This window comes from Malus domestica, chromosome 15 (assembly GCF_042453785.1).
Source record: "Malus domestica chromosome 15, GDT2T_hap1".
Classification (NCBI taxonomy): Eukaryota; Viridiplantae; Streptophyta; class Magnoliopsida; order Rosales; family Rosaceae; genus Malus; species Malus domestica.
The window spans coordinates 51,155,948-51,176,258 of NC_091675.1; the positions used below are offsets into that span (position 1 = coordinate 51,155,948).

The 20,311-nt window shown below is 36.7% G+C and overlaps 1 protein-coding gene, 1 long non-coding RNA gene and 1 pseudogene across 4 annotated transcripts; 2 read left to right on the plus strand and 1 right to left on the minus strand.

Annotated features, from left to right (window-relative positions):
• Nucleotides 1-3,856: 3,856 nt before the first annotated feature.
• Nucleotides 3,857-6,709, plus strand: LOC139191997 (uncharacterized). Its single transcript, XM_070813040.1, has 5 exons — nt 3,857-4,102; nt 4,363-4,431; nt 5,720-5,836; nt 5,914-5,988; nt 6,704-6,709. Exons 1-5 carry the CDS (start codon nt 3,974-3,976, stop codon nt 6,707-6,709), a joined length of 396 nt encoding a protein of 131 aa, XP_070669141.1. The 5' UTR covers nt 3,857-3,973.
• A 2,156-nt stretch (nt 6,710-8,865) lies between these two features.
• Nucleotides 8,866-11,834, minus strand: LOC114821518 (uncharacterized). Of its 3 annotated transcripts, XR_011576377.1 has the most exons (5): nt 11,549-11,834; nt 11,361-11,440; nt 11,109-11,241; nt 10,133-10,237; nt 8,866-9,180 (listed from the first exon to the last, which is right to left on the minus strand). It is a non-coding gene; the product is annotated as an uncharacterized lncRNA (long non-coding RNA). The 3 variants fall into 3 exon arrangements; XR_011576376.1 differs by having other exon boundaries at nt 8,866-10,237; nt 11,595-11,834; XR_003768930.2 differs by having other exon boundaries at nt 8,866-10,237.
• Nucleotides 11,835-15,673: 3,839 nt separating this feature from the next.
• Nucleotides 15,674-19,290, plus strand: LOC108172996 (phosphoenolpyruvate carboxykinase (ATP) 1-like; annotated as a pseudogene).
• Nucleotides 19,291-20,311: the final 1,021 nt, after the last annotated feature.

Genomic DNA, 20,311 nt, shown 5'->3' on the forward strand with positions numbered 1-20,311 from the left:
CAACCTTAATCTTGGAGAGCTTGTTTGACGCTTCCTTTGTGGTATGGTGACTCAAAGAACAGCGATGTATGTCTTGAGATAATGAGGTTATAACTGAGGTGCGTCTATTGTTGGTTGAAAACTATTTCCAAACCCTTTATTAGGCCTTAGTTAAACCTTGTGCATTTGAGAATTTATGGAAAGGATCTCTCTTCGGAGTAGGTCCTGCTATAAGAAAAAAATTATATTGTGCAAAAATGTATTTAGACAACTTTTTTAACTAATTATTAAACCCACATCAGCATATAACATAAAATTTTACAAAATTGTGGTGGAATGATCATATTGATTTACAATACCTATTTTCAAGGACTACATTAATCGATTTTCAATTTTAAGGATCATCTTGATGATGTGGGTCAATTTCAGGGACCATCTTGATAACGTGAGTCAATTTCATGGATCATTTGTGATAAAAACGTGTAAATCTTGTAGGGCCCATTTATGTGCCACATCAGCACTTAACGGAATTTTTAACAAAATTATGACAAAAGGACCATATTGATTTGCGACACCAATTTTCATGGATTACATTGATTGATTTTCAATTTCAATGACCATCTTGATGGTCATGGACAATTTTATGGACCATTTGTGATAAAAACCCTTAATTTTTTTTTTGGAGTAGTCCAAATATGACACACCCCGACCGAGATCAAGGCATGCTGGCCGTCACGTGAGAGTGACGTAGCCATGTGCACAGTGCGGAATCAATAATGATAAGAATGATATGAATAATTAAAAACCAAATTACTAGAGTGCACTACTAAACAGAAAGTGTTAGGAGTTAGTTACAACAGTAAACACTCCTAATCAGAGCATAAGTCTAGGTGCAGTCCAGTAGGTCAAGTACTAGTTATACAGTACCAGGAATGTCCTACTATTATTTAGACAAGTCAGAACAGCCGACGTCCTCGAGCCACCAACAACAAGCTTACTTAAAACCTGGAGGGGCGCAAAACATAAAACGTGAGTGGGCAAAAACAAATGTTTTACAAAACCATTTCATTTAACAATACTAACCCCTCGCTGTAAAACATATATAATTTTTCCCAGAATCAAGATATAAGCATATACATAATATATATATATATATATATATATATATATATGTATATGTATATGTATATATGTATATATGAAATCATATCAATTCAATTCATGCTTCACATAATCATATTCATATGCATGCCATGCCAAGATATAACAGAGTAAGCAATTCAAGTAAGAATAATTTCATAGAAATATGATATGTTAGCCGGAACCCCTGTGGTAGTCTGTACGGCTGAATTCATAGCTCAAAAGTCAATCTAGCCGAAGTTGCTACAATGACTTACACGGCAATATACTGCACATAAGTCGGAACCACTAATAAAAGGTTTGTACGACAAGATTTGGTGTAATATAATTATTCTCAATTTTACTCTCTCATAATAGCTGGGCGATAAATCGCTAGTCACCTACGAATCAGAACCATAAATAAGGTCTATACGATAAGACTGTGCACTTAAGTTGGATCCAATATGAGCATATAGTGCGGGAGGTGACATAAATAAACAGGCCTGTACATCATATCTCTGGCTAAATCACAATCACCCTAAGTGCAGTTTTATGAGCTCAACAGTATTCAATCACATATCACATCATCGATGATTCACATAACCAACCATGACTTACTTGAACTTACATGTGCCTCCACAACACCACATTTATATATATATATATATATATATCACACACCAATTCATACACGAAACATAATTGTATATGCATGGCATTTATGGCATATTATCATTTAAACATATTTTTCTGGGAAAATACCAAGTATATAAATATATACTGAAAACCAAAAGCCCACTTACTGGCATGTCGACGGGTCGTAACCCCCGAGTCGCCCGTGGATACGCTCGTCCTCGGGATAAGTCTCACCTATATGTGAATTAACTATAAAAACGTTATTTTAAAGCATATAGGAAAAACTAGCTAATAACTTTTCATACAAAGCTCAAAACGGGTATATGAATATACCACAGTGACCTACACAACCCCAGGATCATCCCCATATTTTTAAAATAATTTTTCGACCGTCCATGCACCGCAGAGGCACGGCTCTACGCGCCCCCACGCGGCGCCAAACCTGACGGATTCCCTAACCACCGTTAAGGAATATTCTGTTAAAGCCTAACATATTCCGTTACATTTAACTGACGGCGTCAGAATATTCCGTCATAATTGATGGAATATTCCGTTGTCTTCAACCTCAGACTCCGGTGACCATCGCCGTCACCGGAAACTGGGAAAATCTTTAAACTCACTATTCTCACTTGTTTTTCAACCATTTCCTACGAAATTACCACCAAAATGAAGCTTAGGGTTCATAGAATCACGTTATACCTATTTGAAGCTTCAAATTCCACAAGATCACGTCGGAGCAAGCACGAAAATCCGGTGACCTCTGCAACTCCTTGAACCTGGGCTTTCCAATGTCTAATTTTCACCAACGATGCACCCCGACCATCGAGGGAAGGTCCTTGAGCTTGCTACAATCCTAGAAATCGAAGAAATTCACGGGTTTAAAAGTTGGTGAACCGTGCCACCCTCGGAGGTTCGATTTCCATGGTTTCCTTACGTTCAAACTTAGCCAAAACTCATCCAGAACACTTAGGAGGAAGATAAGATACCTTTAGGAGCCTTGAAATGGTTTGAAACCTTGATGATCACCACGGTGGTACTGTACCTCGACGGACCTCTTGGTTTCAAGGGTTTTTCTAAAGCTCTACGTTCTAAAATTGTATGGATGAACTCGTATCGCCTCGAGGAATACAATGGTGAGCTTAATACCTTCGATCTGTGAAGTTTAAAGTGATTTTGGTGCTTGTCCGTACATATGAAGAGGAGAGAGAGTGAGTCCGAGAGAGAGAAGAGAGAGCACGAGAGAGAGAGAGAAAGGATGTGTGGTCCAGATTTTTGGGTCACCAATCAAAACAAACAATTTCCTTACTTCCAATTGGGTCCAAAAACTTAGGAAAATAATGAATGGGTCCAATATCCAACTTAAATCACACCACATACTTTAACGTCCAAGGGTAAAATTGCCATTTTCCGTCATCGAGAATAATCTTCCGGGATGGGCTGTGACAAAATAGGTGATAGAAAGGGCCTGCAATGCCACGTAAGGTGATAACAAGGATACTAACAAAAGATTGTAACTTTGACGGACTACAACAATATAATGAAATTGAAATCCTAAATTTTTTACATGACATTGCAATAAGATATTGTATGAAGTTGCAATTTGACACAAATTTGATACCGCAAAAACTATAATTTACCCTTGGAATTTCATTGACCCTTGAATTGTACTAGATTGTAGCCATGCCGCGTGTGTTCATAATTTGAACTTGGAAGTGTGACAAGAACAGAGTTTAAAATTTATTCGATACGGTTGATTTTCCATGGAAATATCCAAAAAAAAAAACTAGAGAAAGTATGGAAAATGGGTAACTTCACCTCATATCGAAAAAACTCTTAAGTTTAGGTGTGCCAATCTTTTTATTTAAACTCTTAAGTTCGGACATATTTGGTGTGCCAATCTTTTTTTATTCATACCTGGCGGCAATCTTAAGTTTAGGTGTGCCAATCTTTTTATTTAAACTCTTAAGTTCGGACAAATGGCACACCCACTCACACATTCGGTTAAAAATAAAAACTCTTAAGTTTGGACTGGAAAACGGCTTCTTTAAACTCAATCTTTTTATTTTTCAGTCCGAACTTCGCGGCGGAAGGGAGCACTATGCTCTAACCGATTTGGCTACGATTATGTCTGCTGTTGTTTTTGAACATCATTATATTTGTGTGATTTAATTTAGTTAATATTTGGATTGCTTGGAATGATTAATTCTTTTGTTTGTGTTTATTTCTTACAGTAAGCACTATGCTCTATAGTTCCATTGGTTTCAGTTTTACCAGGAAGAAACTGAAACGATGCCGCCACTTGGCTCCTTCAAACGCCACCCCCTTGGTGGAATTGGAGCTCCCGCTCCTTCCCTTTCCCTTGAACGAGGTTTTCACTTCAATTTCTCTTTCTTTAAACTCAATCTTTTTATTTTTCAGTCCGAACTTCGCGGTGGAAGGGAGCACTATGCTCTAACCAACTTGGCTACGATTATGTCTGCTGTTGTTTTTGAACATCATTATATTTGTGTGATTTAATTTAGTTAATATTTGGATTGCTTGGAATGATTAATTCTTTTGTTTGTGTTTATTTCTTACAGTAAGAACAATTATTTCTAATTTTCGAAAAACTGGTTTTCGAAATTACAGGTTCTAGTTCCCTCTGAGAGTAAGGCATTGCACTTATATGAAGCAAGGTATCTAGCTCTACTGGAGGACGTAATATATACTTTCATTGCTACATTTTCTCCGATTTGATGACAGCATGAGTTTTGAGTGTTGAGCAAGTAAGGTGGAAGAAATTTTGTTAGAATAAACGAAAGAGTAACATACAACCGCGAAAGTATATTGAAACAAGAACCAACCGTGCGATAAGTTTTTAAGAAGATGCTTTTGCTGCTGTTGTTCTTCTATTTTAGGTGCTTTGCTTTTACGAGCAGCTTTTTGTAAGCCACAGCATACCGAATCAGGCCTTCTTGGCTCTGAATTATATGAGGTCGGAAAAATTCATGGAGATTTAAGTCAAATTGGTCTTGCTAGGGAATTTGTGAAGTTACAGTCGGCAAGCTACTGAAAGTCTGTTTGGTTACTTTCGCAAAGCTGCTATTGATAGGTAGAAGCACTTAGTGAGATAGTCGTAAGTGTTGTGAAGATATGATGTAAAATGAAGATGGTCTGCCGACTTTCCTCAGACAAATACCTGTCAATTGGCACATTAACATCGTAGCTATTGTGCTTATCTATAATCAAGTAGTTTTCTGTAAAGTTATATACCATTGATAGTAATAATGTGCAGCACCTGGAAAGAACGACATGATTGCTCTTCGGATGAGATTATAGAACACAGAAATATAAGTCCATTTGAATTTTATAAATTGTTCGTTTGAATGCTTTTGAAAAGCATAGACAGAGACACCCAAATTCAAAAAAATTAAAAACCGGGGGATTTCTTGTATGCATTAAGAAATGTCCGAGTCCTTTGGTGCTAATGGTGAAATTCGATGGTTCAGTTAGTGTAGGTTTTCCATGGCAGCTGCAGGTGCTCATCACATGTCACATATATGGAAGCCCTTTGGTTCACCTTGAATGTTTTTCGATGTTTAAATCAAGCAATGTGGTTAAAACCCAAATATCTTTATGCCAAAGGACTGTGACTTGGTTTAACAACCGACACCTATTCAAGCCAAACAGAAGGGACTCCGGTCTTGTCCACCATTATTTGGCGCCTGCTTTAGAATTATTAACATATATAAATTCTGTTATTTTGTGTAGTTGTAATTCCCGTATGTTTGTCAGTATATGTAGCCCTGCGTGTGCACAACTGCGGGTCATTTTATGGTGAGAATCACAAATTGTCGTACACCCAATCACTCATTCATGCTACTTTTGTATTTAGTATAACATGAATCCGAAAGGTGACCTGTTAGGGAGATCCTATGGTGTGGTTTGGGATGTCAGAAAAACTATTTGTATTCATCCTACTTACAGTTTATTCTATTTGTTGCAGTCGTTGACAAGGAAGAAGCTTTTTGTGCATTTTGTGTTGGATCCTATCATCATTGACAATTTATCAGGAGAAGCATCCTTTGCAACCAGAAATGGTTGCTTGGTTTTCATAGAAAATGTAAGCTTCTGAACTTCAATGTAATTTCCAAATATTTAAAGGACCTTAAGAACTAAAATCATTCCAGTACTCTGCAGGTTGAGCGTTTAGAAGTTGGAGCACTAGTCTCTATTAGAGGAATTGGTCGTGTAATTATTGTGAAATTTGTGCAGGTGAGAACTCAGAATACAATGAATTAAAGAAGAATTTCCTAATCACAGAGAAATCGATCACTTGCCAAATCAGGTTATTAATTTCTTTTTGGAAAGGAAGATACTTTATTAATTGCACTTACATTGCATGGTTTAGTAACGGTGAATACATGCACCCTGCATTTTATCCACAAAAAGTTAAAAGCTCGCACATGCCAGTAATAAAAGCAAGAATATTTAGTAATATACTATAAATTGGTACCCCGCGCGTTGCTGCGGGATTAGAAATTGTAAACAAAATTATCATAGACGATTAATATTATTTATATTAAAAATGTTAGAAGATTTTAACAAACAAAGGATTTAATCTATACAGTCCACACACAAACAATCGTAGAACTTGTGTCTCTACATAAAAAAAATAAAAAAAATAAAAATCAAAGTCATTCACTGAAGCACCTAAAGTTTCCCTCCAGTACTCTTGTTTGTGAAGAAAGCAACCTAGGCAAAGGAAAAATATGAAATATTAAAATACATGCAATTAATTTATACATCAACATGTTTATACTACCAAAAAAAAAAGGATAAAGTATGGTTACCCAGTTTTTTTTTGGTGGAAAAGAATCTGGTTTTATACCAATTAGAGAGGACATTTTTTCAATGACTTTATAGTCTCTTATTTAGATCAGTGCATTTTTATATTGTAAATTGTAAATATTGAGATTTGATGTTATAGCTGTGAACACGGAAAATTCCTGAAACGAAAGAGACAAGAACAAACGTGCACAAACAAATATTTGTATTTGATGATTTTGGGTTACAATCTCTCTCTATTTTGATCCTCTGATTCGATCTCCGTAAGGTGTTGATTGGTGGATGTTTTGTTGATCCAAGGGCCGTTGATGCTTGATCTTGGATGAATTGTTGGAAGTTTCTTCAAAGGGCCGTGGGCTTGATCTTTGAAGGTGGATTTGAGCGGATCTTCAAGAAGCCGTTGGGACTTGATCTTGAAGAACAGTGATGAACGGATCTTCAAGGGCTTTTGGGCTTGATCTTGAAGAACAGTGATGAACGGATCTTCAAGGGCTTTTGGGCTTAATCTTGAAGAACGGTTGGATGTGTGTGGATTTGTCGACGTTGTTGATCCAAAGGGCCGTTGGGGCTTGATCTTGGATGAACGGATGATGAACGATGGTGCTTTCTTCAAGGGCCGTCGGGGGCTTGATCTTGAATTGGTGGATGATTGTTGATCCAAAGGGCCGTTGGGGCTTGATCTTGGATGAACGATGAACGAAGAACGAAGAGAGCTTTCTTGATTCTTCGGGAACCTGGATGCTTGAGAGCTTCGGAGTTTCAGAGCTTCAGAGCTTCAAGGTGTAATATGAATTCCTCCTTCAAATGAATGAAATGGGCTTGTATTTATAGAATTTTCCAAGGCCTAATTTTGAATATAATATTCCAGATGAAATAAGTCGTTTCTGCCAGGTGTTGACACGTGTCCTATTTGATGACTTTTCCAACTTATTTCAATTTTCGTTGAGTCACACGCTACGTGTAAAATTTATGTAATACATGAGCGTTGACACTTTGATTTGTCGGTCAACATTTATTTACCGAAATTTCGATGTCTACAATAGCTAAACAATCAATCTACAAACCAAGTTAACACCCATAGAATTATCCCCTGCATTATAAAGAGGACCTAATTCACTTCTTAATTCTACCTAACATGTATAACACTTAACATGTATAACATTTCATTTGTAACTTAAAACAACAGAACAATAATGAAAATGGTAGAAATAAGACATTAATTTTGAAACCAATGAATAAAAAATAATCACCATTAAGAAATTCAATAACCAAGCACACCTCTTGTGCTTTCCCAAATATCAATATTTCACACTGCAATTGGTAGTGAGAACACATAAAGGGAAAAAAAAGTTGAAGTAAAACCCTTAATATCATACTGTCATGGATAAAAATAGTAGGGCAGAGCATTGATAAAAAAGAAAACAGTGATCTTTTCTCTTTTGGATTTTCCACACCATCCAGTTCATCAAAGAAAATAAAAAGGGTGAGGTAAATCTTGGAAGCTCGCCTTAAACCAAATAGAAAAGAGGATGCCTATTGAAAGTAAAAATCCAAGTAATAATCAAACCAACATAGTAAGTCATGAATCAACCATCTGCGCTTTCCATTCGAAAATGGGAAAGGACTGATTCCACCGCAGAGAGGGTCGAGAAAAATTTGGCTTCAAATTAAAGTCAAAACAAATCGACCAATATGTATAATTGTAGAACTGTCTAGCATAAATTTAAACATTCATAACTCTATATGTCAATTTACAATACCCAATATATGGATTCATCTAGAATCCCGCCACCAATCTATAACTAAAAGAAAAAAGACCAGAATTGTAAGACAAGAGGTGCCTGCTTTGCTTTCTCCCCCTCTTTTCGGCGCCTCTCCTCTACCGTCTGCTTGTTCTTCAACTCATTTTCTTGCACTGTAAGCACCCCCACACAAAATTCTACGCAATCAAAACCAAAAAAAAAAAAAGAATTAATAGCCCTCGTAACTAAAATAAGAAACCCATATGGATTAAAAACAAAAACCCAGAAGTGGGAAATAGCCCAACAAAACATGACATATATATTTTTTTTAAATTGATATTAATAGGGAAAACACAAAACTTGATAAATCTAATGAACAATTTCCTTCAACCCAATAAATATTTTTCCTTAAATAATCCATAAACTCCACTTTCCTGTCATTAATAGTACACCTATGCCTCAGTCCAATACTAATTTTTTTTATTTGTTGAAAATGGAAAAAACCCAAAAGGCAAATAAAAAATTAAAGTGTTATACTGAGAGAGATTATTTTAAGATGATATTATTTTACATATAATATGTTTATATTGAAAGAGATGATTTTAAAGTGTTATTTACAAAAGAGATGATACTATTTACAACCAGCTCAAATCACACTGACAGTTTGCTCTTTGAGCAAGTTTTTGACAAACTTGAATAGTAAAATGGACAAATCAATAGGTTGCAGTAGATGAATGAAATTTCAAATTGATTTACAATGAATGGATTAATGAAAAATTGACAGTAACACTAAAAATGGTAGTCATATAGATTAGGAAGTCATCCATCTATAAGCCAGTCCTCATAAGTTCATTCACTTGCACTATTCTTCTACTGTCTGATAAAGAAAACGAAGTTCTTGTAAGTACTCCCTAACCATATGAGCAATAAAATCTTTTAAAAGGAATCCCAATTTTCTCCACATTAAAGAAAACCATAAAAGCATTACTAATGACTATATCTACAAACCAAATCTCTTTTTTATGTACCAGCTAAAGTACACATATGAATATCAAAACAAAAACCTCAAATTATCATAGCATTCCCTTTCTATCTTAATTTTTGAAAAAGGAAACACAATGGAAGAAAAAAAATTCTACAATTTTATCTTGTAAATCATTACTACATAGAGTCAAAAGCACTTCAATTATGGAAGGAGGGAAAAGAGGTGCAAATAACTGGTGCTCAATAGAAATCACTACCTAGTCATCAACTCTTTGTAAGCAAAGATTAGAAAAGTTTAGGATCTAGCATGATAATTTAAGTTACTTGAGATTTTTCAATGTTCGCAATCATTGTGCTACTATATAAACTAATGTATTCTTCGAAAGAATATAATTGGTGTGTACTTATACGTAACACAACATAATTAGCCTTAAAATCAATATGCAGAACTTAATTAACTTGCATAACACTCATTTTATTGTTTACTCACCAACTTAAATATTGGCTCTTAGATAAGAGATGTAATGGTGACTTCTTAAGCCTTATACGATGCACGGTACCATAAATCGTAGAACCTCCAAAACTCTCTAAATGCCCAAAATTCACAGTTACATAATCAACAAAATCCCCTGGAAAATGTTTTATACAATAGTTTTCAATACTATTAACAAAATGCACATGTTTATTTAGGGAGTTAAACAAAATGTAAATCTTGGTATTCTTCCCTAAACTGTAAAAGTCCGCCAGACCTAAACTCTTTTTAATCTACCCCGAGTTAGTAATGATCTACTGTAGGTTCTTTTGGTCTAGATAGCCATTGAATGCAATCTGAGCGTGAAGGTTACCTGATGCATGGTGGTTTAATTGTCATCTGCTGCTTTTTGAGATGGAAATGGACTAATTCTTGTCTTTAGCTTAATGATATCAAATTCAGCTTGGTTCCAAACGTACTACAAAAGTCAATTGAAAGTTAATGACATCTTTGCAAGTAAACAATAGTTTAATTAGTCATAAAATTTGATCAGCTCTAGATCATAGAGATGAGAGCACCATTTAAACTTAGGTTCCTGAATATTTCAGCAAGTCAAATGACAATATTCTAAAAACGAAAACTACATTCTGGTCCTCAAGAAATATTCTAAGCTAGGAAATGCCTGAAGTTGAAATAAAGAAGCTTTGTCAGAAATAACAATTCCGATTTGTTTTGGTCTTATGATCACTCACTCCCAAATTATCATATTCTCAATACCATTTTTTCAAAACCTTGCATCTCCCAAATTATCAGATTCTCAACACCATTTTCTCAAAAACTTGCATACAACAACTAACCTTCTATTGTTTTCAATGTTTATAGATTACCGAGCAATGTAAATTTTGGATCCTTTCTTTAAAGCTAGAGCAGATAGACAAACTAATTGTAAAATAACACATAAAACTGAGAGAAAAAAAAAAGATATCTGGGATAGATGGAAACTTGTTTGCAATTTCCCATGTATATCCATAGCATGATTTTGAATTAATCTGCACAAAAAATAAGTTTTGCAGGACACACAATATCAGTGAAAAAAGGGTCTGGAGAGATTATGATAGACTGTGGGATGTTGTGATAGACTTCTAGTTAATACTATATGTTACATCAGATTCTTTATAAACACCTCTAGGTAACAAAAGTAAGCATTCTTCACTAATCAACTCTCTTAAATAGGCTCAATTTTCAGTTTAAATTTGGTCAACCGTTTGGAGTGCTTAACGTTTTCAGATTCTTCATTTGTTAAATTGACTAAAAAGAGCAAAAATTAAAATGAAATTAAAAAGGTGAACCTGGTGGTCACCACCGCCGCCGCCGATGAGGAGATCGAGGGGATTGATTATAGCTTATCGGTTGAAAAGCTGGCTTTCTTCTTTCTTCTTCCCATTCAGGTTCTATTATGTGTCTTCTTGTTCCTTCAAAACACTACCAGTAGTTCCAACCACGTGCCATTGGATCATAATCCAAATAATAACATAAAAGTCTTAGGAAGCTGGAAAAAAATAATAATAATTCTATCACATCAAGTTCAAGCCTCCACTTACCACAACCTAATGTGTGCAGACTGGGCATTCATGTGGCTTCTCTTTCTCCAGCCAAAACCAAACAACATCATGCTCATCCTCTGCAATTAAAATACAACAAAAAAAAAGACATCAAAATGATAGGAATAAAAATTTAAAAGATTCATTTTTTCTCAAATTCTCAATCTTCTCTAATCAAATCAGCTAACCCTTTTCAAAACCCTACAAATAAAAGATCGAAGGGTTTATGTAGACCCAAATTCAACCATTAGAGAAAAGGCAGTGGCGATGGACTTCTGGAGAGATAAAGTGGTTTGAAGGAGGAGAGAGAAATGGAATTTTGGAGAGAGATGGAATTTTAAAGAGAGAAAAAGTAGAAAGGCGAGTGAGAGGAAGAGAGAAGGAAGACATTTAGTGGATTTGTGTTTGTAGTTCGTGGGTTCTGATTGGAGAGATCAGCACTGGAAGGAAATGGAAAGGTTTACTAAACCTTCGAGAGAGAGCTCGAGAAATCTGAGAGAGAACACGCGTTCACGATCAGCAACACGCGTCCAATATGTGTAAACCTAGTAAAAATGAAATTAAACAAATCAAGTAGGAGTAAAATAGAGAATATATTGTGCTTATAAACAGTGTTTCAGTTGATTTTCTCTTTTAGTATATATATAATTTGAATGGAGTAATTTTAATCCTTATCTCATCTTGTGTCAAAATCAACTGTGTCCATGATTCTTCGTTATTGATGCACCATGACTGGCAAATGGCATTGGACTGTGTGGGAGAATTATTATGAGGAGAAAATTTTCATAATCATTTTTAATACGGGTAGTATATTATGTACTTTTATATAAGTGGTAAAAAAACTTATTTTTATGTTATTAACTTTGTAACATACATATTTCATCATTTATATAATAACACGTGATATACTATCCCGTATACTAGTCACAATACAAAATCTCTCTATTTTGAGAACAGTATATATACACGAATTCAGCGTTTTGTAACGTTACAATTCAATATATTTCGTTGTCTTTAGAACGGAGCACTATATCAGCGATCATGTTCGGTCTCAATTAGTACCAGTGTGACGTATACTGCCATCCTCCATATCCCTTTCTGTTTTTCCACTCTCTTGTTTTTGTCAATTAAAGAGCAATTTTCTGTCTGCAAATTATGGTGGAAACATAATAAGTTTTATTTAATCCTATCCACAGATCATCGAAATTTAAGGAGTTACAATTAGAGCAATTCCACCCCTAAGGACTTTGCGCCAGCACCCAGCGCATTTATCCACTCAAGTGAACAGTAATAGACTGGAGTGAACAGTAATAGGCCAAGGCATGTCCACCCCTAAAAAAATGCGCTGGCACCCAGCGCATTTATTTGGTGTGTTTTTTTTTTTAAGTTTATTTTGGATAAGATTTTTAACCAATTTAAGATAAAATTTCAAATAAACTTTAAAAAAAAATACACACTAAAATAAAATTACATACTCATCAAATAAACTATAAAAAAACACACTAAAATGAAATTACATAAACTCATCAAATACACTTTATTCTTCAACCACAAGCTTTTTGGTATTTTTTTTTCACACAAAAAGTATATGAAAGCTTTGGTAGAAAGTGTAGAAAATATTGAAATGTGGTGTAAGGTGGAAGATGAGAGTTAGGTATTTATAGAATAAATAAATAAATTTTTTAAAATTTTCTGTATTTTTTAATATTTTTTCTGTATTTTTTAATAAATTTTAATTTAGATAATTAACGTAGACCGTTGATCTGTGATCGGACGGTCTATTTTAAAAGTAAAATTTAAATTTCTTTTACCGTTGGAAATCCAACGGTCTAGAAAAACTAGCCGTTGGAAATCCAACGGCTATGAGCATGCCACGTCACTGATGGGATCCGGAACACAAGTGGGCTGACAGCCCCTCTGCAGCCTGTCGGCTACTCGCGCCCAGGCGCGCTTGTCGTGCACGCGCCAGCCAAATAGGCCAGCTTCTTGGTCTGTCAAAATTGGGCTGGGCTGTTGCCTGGCATGGGCTGGGTGCCAGGCAACTTTGTGGGCTGGAGCAAATTCACTGAGGGCCAGGCTGTTTTTTGTGCTGGGGGCTGGGCAAAGCAAGTCCCGGTGGAATTGCTCTTACAGAGACAAAACCATATCTGAATTTAAGGAGTCAAAACCATATCCATTTTTCTCTCTCAGTTACCGGCCATATTTTTTCTTTTTCTTTTTTTTTTTATCAAATTACTAGTTGGATTATGGATATGATTAAAGACCAAGTATACTTCAGTTGCCTAATTTTACTCATGTTAGAGTGCTGCTCAGTCCACTCGTGAGGATAAAGCTGCTGCCCATCAACTAATAGGAGCGACTTAAAAGCAATCGACGGCTGAAATTGAACCAACCAGCGACGGTTCTTGCGGCAAGGACGCCGATCATTTTTTCCGCGTTTCAATGCACAAATATAGAATACGCTACGTATTAGCGCCTAAAATGAGTAAAAACTCCACAAAAACATACGTTTCCAACCAATTAATCAAAAAAGGACAAATGAGGAAACTGACTCTAACAATTGGTTGGAAATAGAATGGTGATGGCAGCATGGAATTGGTGCTGGTCTTTATCCTTACCTAGGTGAGCTAAGGACTCGGAGAGATAGGATTTAACCATGGTTAGATTGTAACCAGAGTTCTCCCCCAACCCCCCTCACCCCTCTTTTGCCTCACCAATTACTCAATACTCTCAACTTTGATGCTCTCTCTCACTCCCTCATTATTTTTCATTTTCCATTAGTCTCCTCTTCATTTTTTTCCCCTCCACCTCTCAATTTCTGGTAACTTCCCTCTATAATTTTGTTATTGTCGTGTTTGTATTTTTCTCTAATCATGAGATTAACGCAGAAAAAGTTTTTGTATCATGGCGTGGCGTTATTAGTTTTATGTGTCTATTGCTGATCACATAAATATAGTTGAAATAAACGGACGAACAAACGAAATATAACTATGAACATTTTATTAAACGAGATTTGCCGAAATGACTATCACCAACGGACTACATCTTTACTGACATATTGTTCAACGAGCTACAAAACATCATATATATAGAGAACTAACCTAACCCTAATAAGCAAGAAAACGAAACCCTAACACTAACGGGTTATGCCCAGAAAACCAAACATTCAAATAAATCAAAATACTAATATTTTTCAACACCCCCCGTCAAACTTATGGCGGTATACGATATGGGTTTGCAAACAAGCAGATGCGGACTGGCTCTGTTAGGCGACAGATAGGCAGGTTCCGCAACGCGAACAGATAGACAGACAGGCTCCGCAATGCGGACAGGTAGACAGACAGGCTCCGCAATGCGGACAGGTAGACAGGCAGATAGGCAGGCTCTGCAATACGGGCAGACAGAGCGAGCAATCAAGCAAGGAAACGAACAATCTAGGCTTCAATCAACAAGGCCCAACTAAAAGCCTTCAAACAAATCATAATAGCCCAACGGATTGTGGGCTCCATACTTTTTTCTTTTTTCCTTTTTCCTGTTTTCTTTTTCTATTTTTTCCTTTCTTTTCCTTCTTCTTTCTTCGGTTCCAGTAGCAAAATAGGCGAAAAACATGTGCAAACCAACATTCTGAACCAAGACTCCGAGGTGTGGTTGCAGCTTTCAGGCGAGGAAGCAAGTGACAGTTGCCAGATTTCAGGCAATGGGTGGAGGCGTGACTGGGTGGCTTGGCAGCGGGGTGGATTCGAACGGCAGATGTGCTGGGTGACGATGCAGCGGAAGATGTGCAGCAGGTCAGGGAACAAAGTATCTGGAGTTGGGGTGGCAGCGGCAATCGAAAACTGGTGTGGGTATGGTTGTGGATCTAGGATCTAGTAGCGATTCAGAACAAACCGGAGAGGAACCGACAAGGAACCGAGACATACAAACAGAGACCAACAAACTGACATGAACAGAGCAGAAGCAGATTAAACCCGACGGTTCAATCCTACTCTGATAGCAAGTTGAAATAAACGGACGAACAAACGAAATATAATTATGAACATTTTATTAAACGAGATTCGCCGAAACGACTATCACAAACTGACTACATCTTTACTGACATATTGTTCAACGAGCAACAAAACATCATATATATAGAGAATTAATCTAACCCTAATAAGTAAGAAAACGAAACCCTAATACTAACGGACTAAGCCCAGAAAACCAAATATTCAAACAAACCAAAATACTAATATTTTCCGACGAACATATGATATGAAAAGAGAAGTAGACACGTAAAAGAGAATAAAAAACCGTTCTAATTGTCATTTGTTACTTTTCTTATCGCGTGATAAAAGAGATGACTATTTTGTGGCAGAGAAGAAGATGGCGTCAAACGGGAACGGAGAGTTCAGCTTTGCGAGCGGAAACGGAAAGGTGTCAACGGCGGCAAACGGTAACGGAACGGTGAGGAACGGGCTGGCGAAGATCCAGACGCAGAAGAAGGACAATGGGGTGTGTCACGACGACAGCACGCCACCTGTGAAGGCGCAGACGATCGACGAGCTCCACTCGCTGCAGAAGAAGAAGTCGGCACCCACCACCCTAATGAAGGGCACTCAGGGTGGTGCCTTTGCCGTCACCCTCTCTGAGGAGGAGCGACACAAGCAGCAGCTTCAGAGATAAACGCGTCGTTCGTTATGTCAACCGGCGGCGCGCTAGCAACTCTTTCTGGAGCCAAACTGGTCGCTCTCCAAGAGATAAACGCGTCTTAAGGATGACACCACCCAGGACGACCTTTGGTGGGGAAGGTAATAACTGACTATAATTACTACTGCCCGCATTTTTCACTTTTACCTTTTGTTACTGTGTGTAATTATATTTAAACGTGGTGGTTATCTTCATCTGTAGGGGCTCACCTAACATTGAAATGGACGAGCAAACGTTCATGGTCCACACAGAAAGAGCTGTGGATTACTTGAATTCTTTGGACAAGGTCTTTACTTTTTCTTTTCTTTTTTTCCTGCTAAGAAACGACGAATTTATAGTTAATAAGTTTGAAATTTTGACTCGCGTTTATTCGATACCACGTCATTATATTAGAAACTAGATTTACTTGTATTTTATAAAACAGGTAAAAAGATTGTATGCCTGGTTTAGAATATTTACACGTTGAGGAAAAAGAAAAATGCATGCATGTTCGTATCCTTGCAATATATTGCTTTTAGGAGATAGTGATGCGTGGGTGATGGTATCTCCATTGTCCTTTTCCACACCTTGGCCAAGATTTCATTTGGAGTAGCAATGTTTGAGCGGTGCTCTGTATTTATCATATGCGTATTGCTGTGTTGTACTCGACCTCATCACTACTTCACTGGGAAAGAAGGAATTATTTATAAAGAACATGCATTAATACCAGTCAACTGTTCACTTTGTTGAGAAATTATTGTTTAGCACTGAAACACCGCATAGATATATTAGAACACATTATGATGCATTGATAATTTAATACCAGTCAGGCTGTTCCTTACAGTCCATATTGTTATGATGTTTACAAATATGTAAAATAGCTTAATGAACTACGAAAGTAGCTGAAAAAATGTCTTGTTTATAAGATGGGATAAATGTTTGGGGGAAGAAATTAGTTGTTGAGTACGGATATATAATTTGTGTATAGCTATATTCTTTTTCGTACCTTGTTGATTAAGAAACGAGTGGTGGGGAGTAAGGGTGATTGACATTTTGATATTTACAGGTCTTTGTAAATGATCAATTTTTGAACTGGGGTCTGGAAAACAGATCAAAGTTCGGGTCGTGTCTGCCAGGGCTTATCACTCATTGCTCATGCACAACATGTAAGTAAAGCTTAGGAGTCTTTATGAACAATTTGCTTTCTCTGCAGTGTATGTTTATGTATACATTCCTTCCTCCTTTGGGTAAGACTGCCAGATAAGTCCTCTTAACGTTGCGTATGAGTTTTGACATTTAATCTTTTCTGAGTATTACCTATGTATCATCCCTAAGCACGTAGGTTTCCGTCTAGGTAGGTGAAAACATGTGTGATATTAGCTTAGTGTACGTACAATTCTATAACTCGGTGGGTCGCAGGTGTATCCGACCCACTCTTGAAGAGCTGGAGAATTCTGGTACTCCGGACTTCACTATATACAATGCTGGCCAGTTCTCGTGTAATCGTTGCACCCACTACATGACATCCTCTACTAGCATAGACCTTAATCTTGCTAGGAGGGAAATGGTCATCCTCGGCACCATGTACACTGGGGAAATGAAGAAAGGCCTTTTCAGTGTCATGCATTATCTCATGCCTAAGCGACAAATCCTATCCCTACATTCTGGCTGCAATATGGGGAAAGATGGAGATGTTGCCCTTTTCTTTGGATTGTCAGGTATAGTATCGTCAATAGATCGCGGTTGTCGTCTTGCTCTCGCAGCTATATGATATGTGCCCTCTTACTCTCTTACTCTCTCTCGCTCTCTGTTAGCTATGACAGTTTAATTGTTTCTTATGGATGCTATTTGCCTTTTCTTTTCATTTTACTATTTAGGTACTGGAAAGACGACTCTGTCTACAGAGCACAATAGGTACTTGATTGGAGATGATGAACACTGCTGAACTGAGAACGGTGTGTCAAATATCGAAGGTGGTTGATACGCCAAATGCATTGACCTGTCAAGGGAGAAAGAGCCTGATATTTGGAACGCCATCAAGTTTGGCGCTGGTAATATATCACCTTGATTTCTTGGATATGTGGATGTGATAGAATCAAGATGATGAAGTAATAGTGTTTAATTTGTTTGGTCTTTTGAATTCGACTTGAATTTATCGGATTTTTCTTCATTGGCAGTGTTGGAAAACATCGTGTTTGATGAGCACACACGAGAGGTGGACTATTCTGACAAATCTGTTACAGGTAAATATCAATTGTTTTCATCCCAAAGTTCACACAATTTGAGTTTGAATCTCTGATTATGCTTATACATAATTCTGAGGGACCGTATAATATATTGAGCTGTTTTTCTTCTGGTTGCAGAGAACACTCGTGCAGCTTACCCCATCGAATACATTCCCAACGCAAAGATACCATGCGTTGGTCCACATCCAAAGAATGTCATAATTTTGGCATGCGATGCATTTGGTGTGCTCCCTCCAGTGAGCAAGTTAAACCTTGCTCAGACCATGTACCACTTCATCAGTGGCTACACTGCTCTGGTAAATTCAACTTCTCTATTTGTACTCGTGAACACGTAACATTTCAGTTACTATATTAACTAATTGTTGATAAATTTATAGGTTACCGGAACTGAAGATGGTATCAAGGAGCCAACAGCAACATTATCAGCGTGCTTCGGTGCTAATGTTGCATCCTACTAAGTATGCAGCAATGCTGGCTGGTCCGGTGGAAGGTATATGTGAATTCGATTATCATCATAATTTTAGAGAATCATTTCCGTGAGAAGATCTGAACCAAACAAACATCTTTCTTTCCTACAGATATGGATCAGGAAAGTGCATTAAGTTGCCCTACACCAGGAAAATCATTGACGCCATCCACTCTGGCAGCCTCTTAAACGCGAAGTACAAGAAGATTGAAGTGTTTGGACTTGAAATCCCTGTTCGGTCTTGACCTTCATCATTAATGTGATATCCGAATCTTATATGTGGTTGCAGTGGTCGGACATGAATGCATACAATGAAACTCTGATGAAGCTGGCTGGCCTCTTCAAGAGGAACTTTGAGACTTTCACAAACTACAAGATTGGGAAGGACAACAAGCTGACCGATGAGATACTTGCGGCCGGACCAAATTTCTAAAACCTTGGCAAAAAAGAAGAATAACTAGAAACTCTAGGGAAGCTTGGGGGTCAAGGCAATCGATGGAAATAAGAATTGGACAGATTCAGAAGTAGGCGTATTGTTATTCTATTCATTAGATATGCTTAATGGTTCTTTTGTACTTTTTATGTCCTATTAATATATAGGGTGAAGTGCCGATTTAGTCCCTGAATTATCACCTTAGTGAAAATTAGGTCCCTGAATTATTTTTTCGGTAAAATAAGTCCCTAAATTCATTAGAAATTGCTAATTTCATCCATACTATTATATTGAAAGCTATTTTATCCAATTTTTTTGTCAAATTAAGTCACTTGACACACTTTAGAGTGTAATATCATCATTTTCTCGTCTGTAAGTGCCTAACATTTCATATAGGTTGCAAATTTAATGTCTAATTTACCCTCAAAAGTTAACTTACATTATTTCTTTATGAAAAACTACCAACTTCTCCTCCAAAGTTAACTCCATACACTATTTCTTTATGAAAAACTACCAATCTACCTTCCAATGTGTATCATATGCAAGTAATGTGACTTAAATTGATGAAAAATTGAATATAGTAGCTTCGAATATAACATTAGGGATGTAATTGGCAGATTTTTATAATTCAGGGACTAATTTTTCTGAAAAAATAGTTTAGGGACCTAATTTTCACTAAGGTGATAATTCAGGGACTAAATTGGCAGTTTACCCTAATATATATAATCAAAGGAGGTTGTTTCTCTCCATTTCCTTCCCCTCTCATTTTCTTCAAAATTCATCTGTTTCGAAGTTAATTTGAAATTCTGGACACAAATTTAAAGGGAAACAAAGAAAAGAAGGCAGTTTCCAGTCACCAATTTACAAAATTGAGTAGTTTTGGACAGTATTTAGGAGTTATAATAGAATGCCTACTATATTCTAGCTAAAGGGCACCTAACTCTCAACTTATATTTTTCTTAAACTGGTGCGAGCGTCGTTTTAGATACAAATCTTATATTGAAACTCAAATATTTTAATTTCACTCAAAAAGTATTTCAAAATTCCGAGGCATTGGAGACAGAAAATGTAATATTTGGACTCAAATACATTTCACTTTTGCAGGAGCCAAGCAATCAAATCCTTCAGCAATTAACCCAAA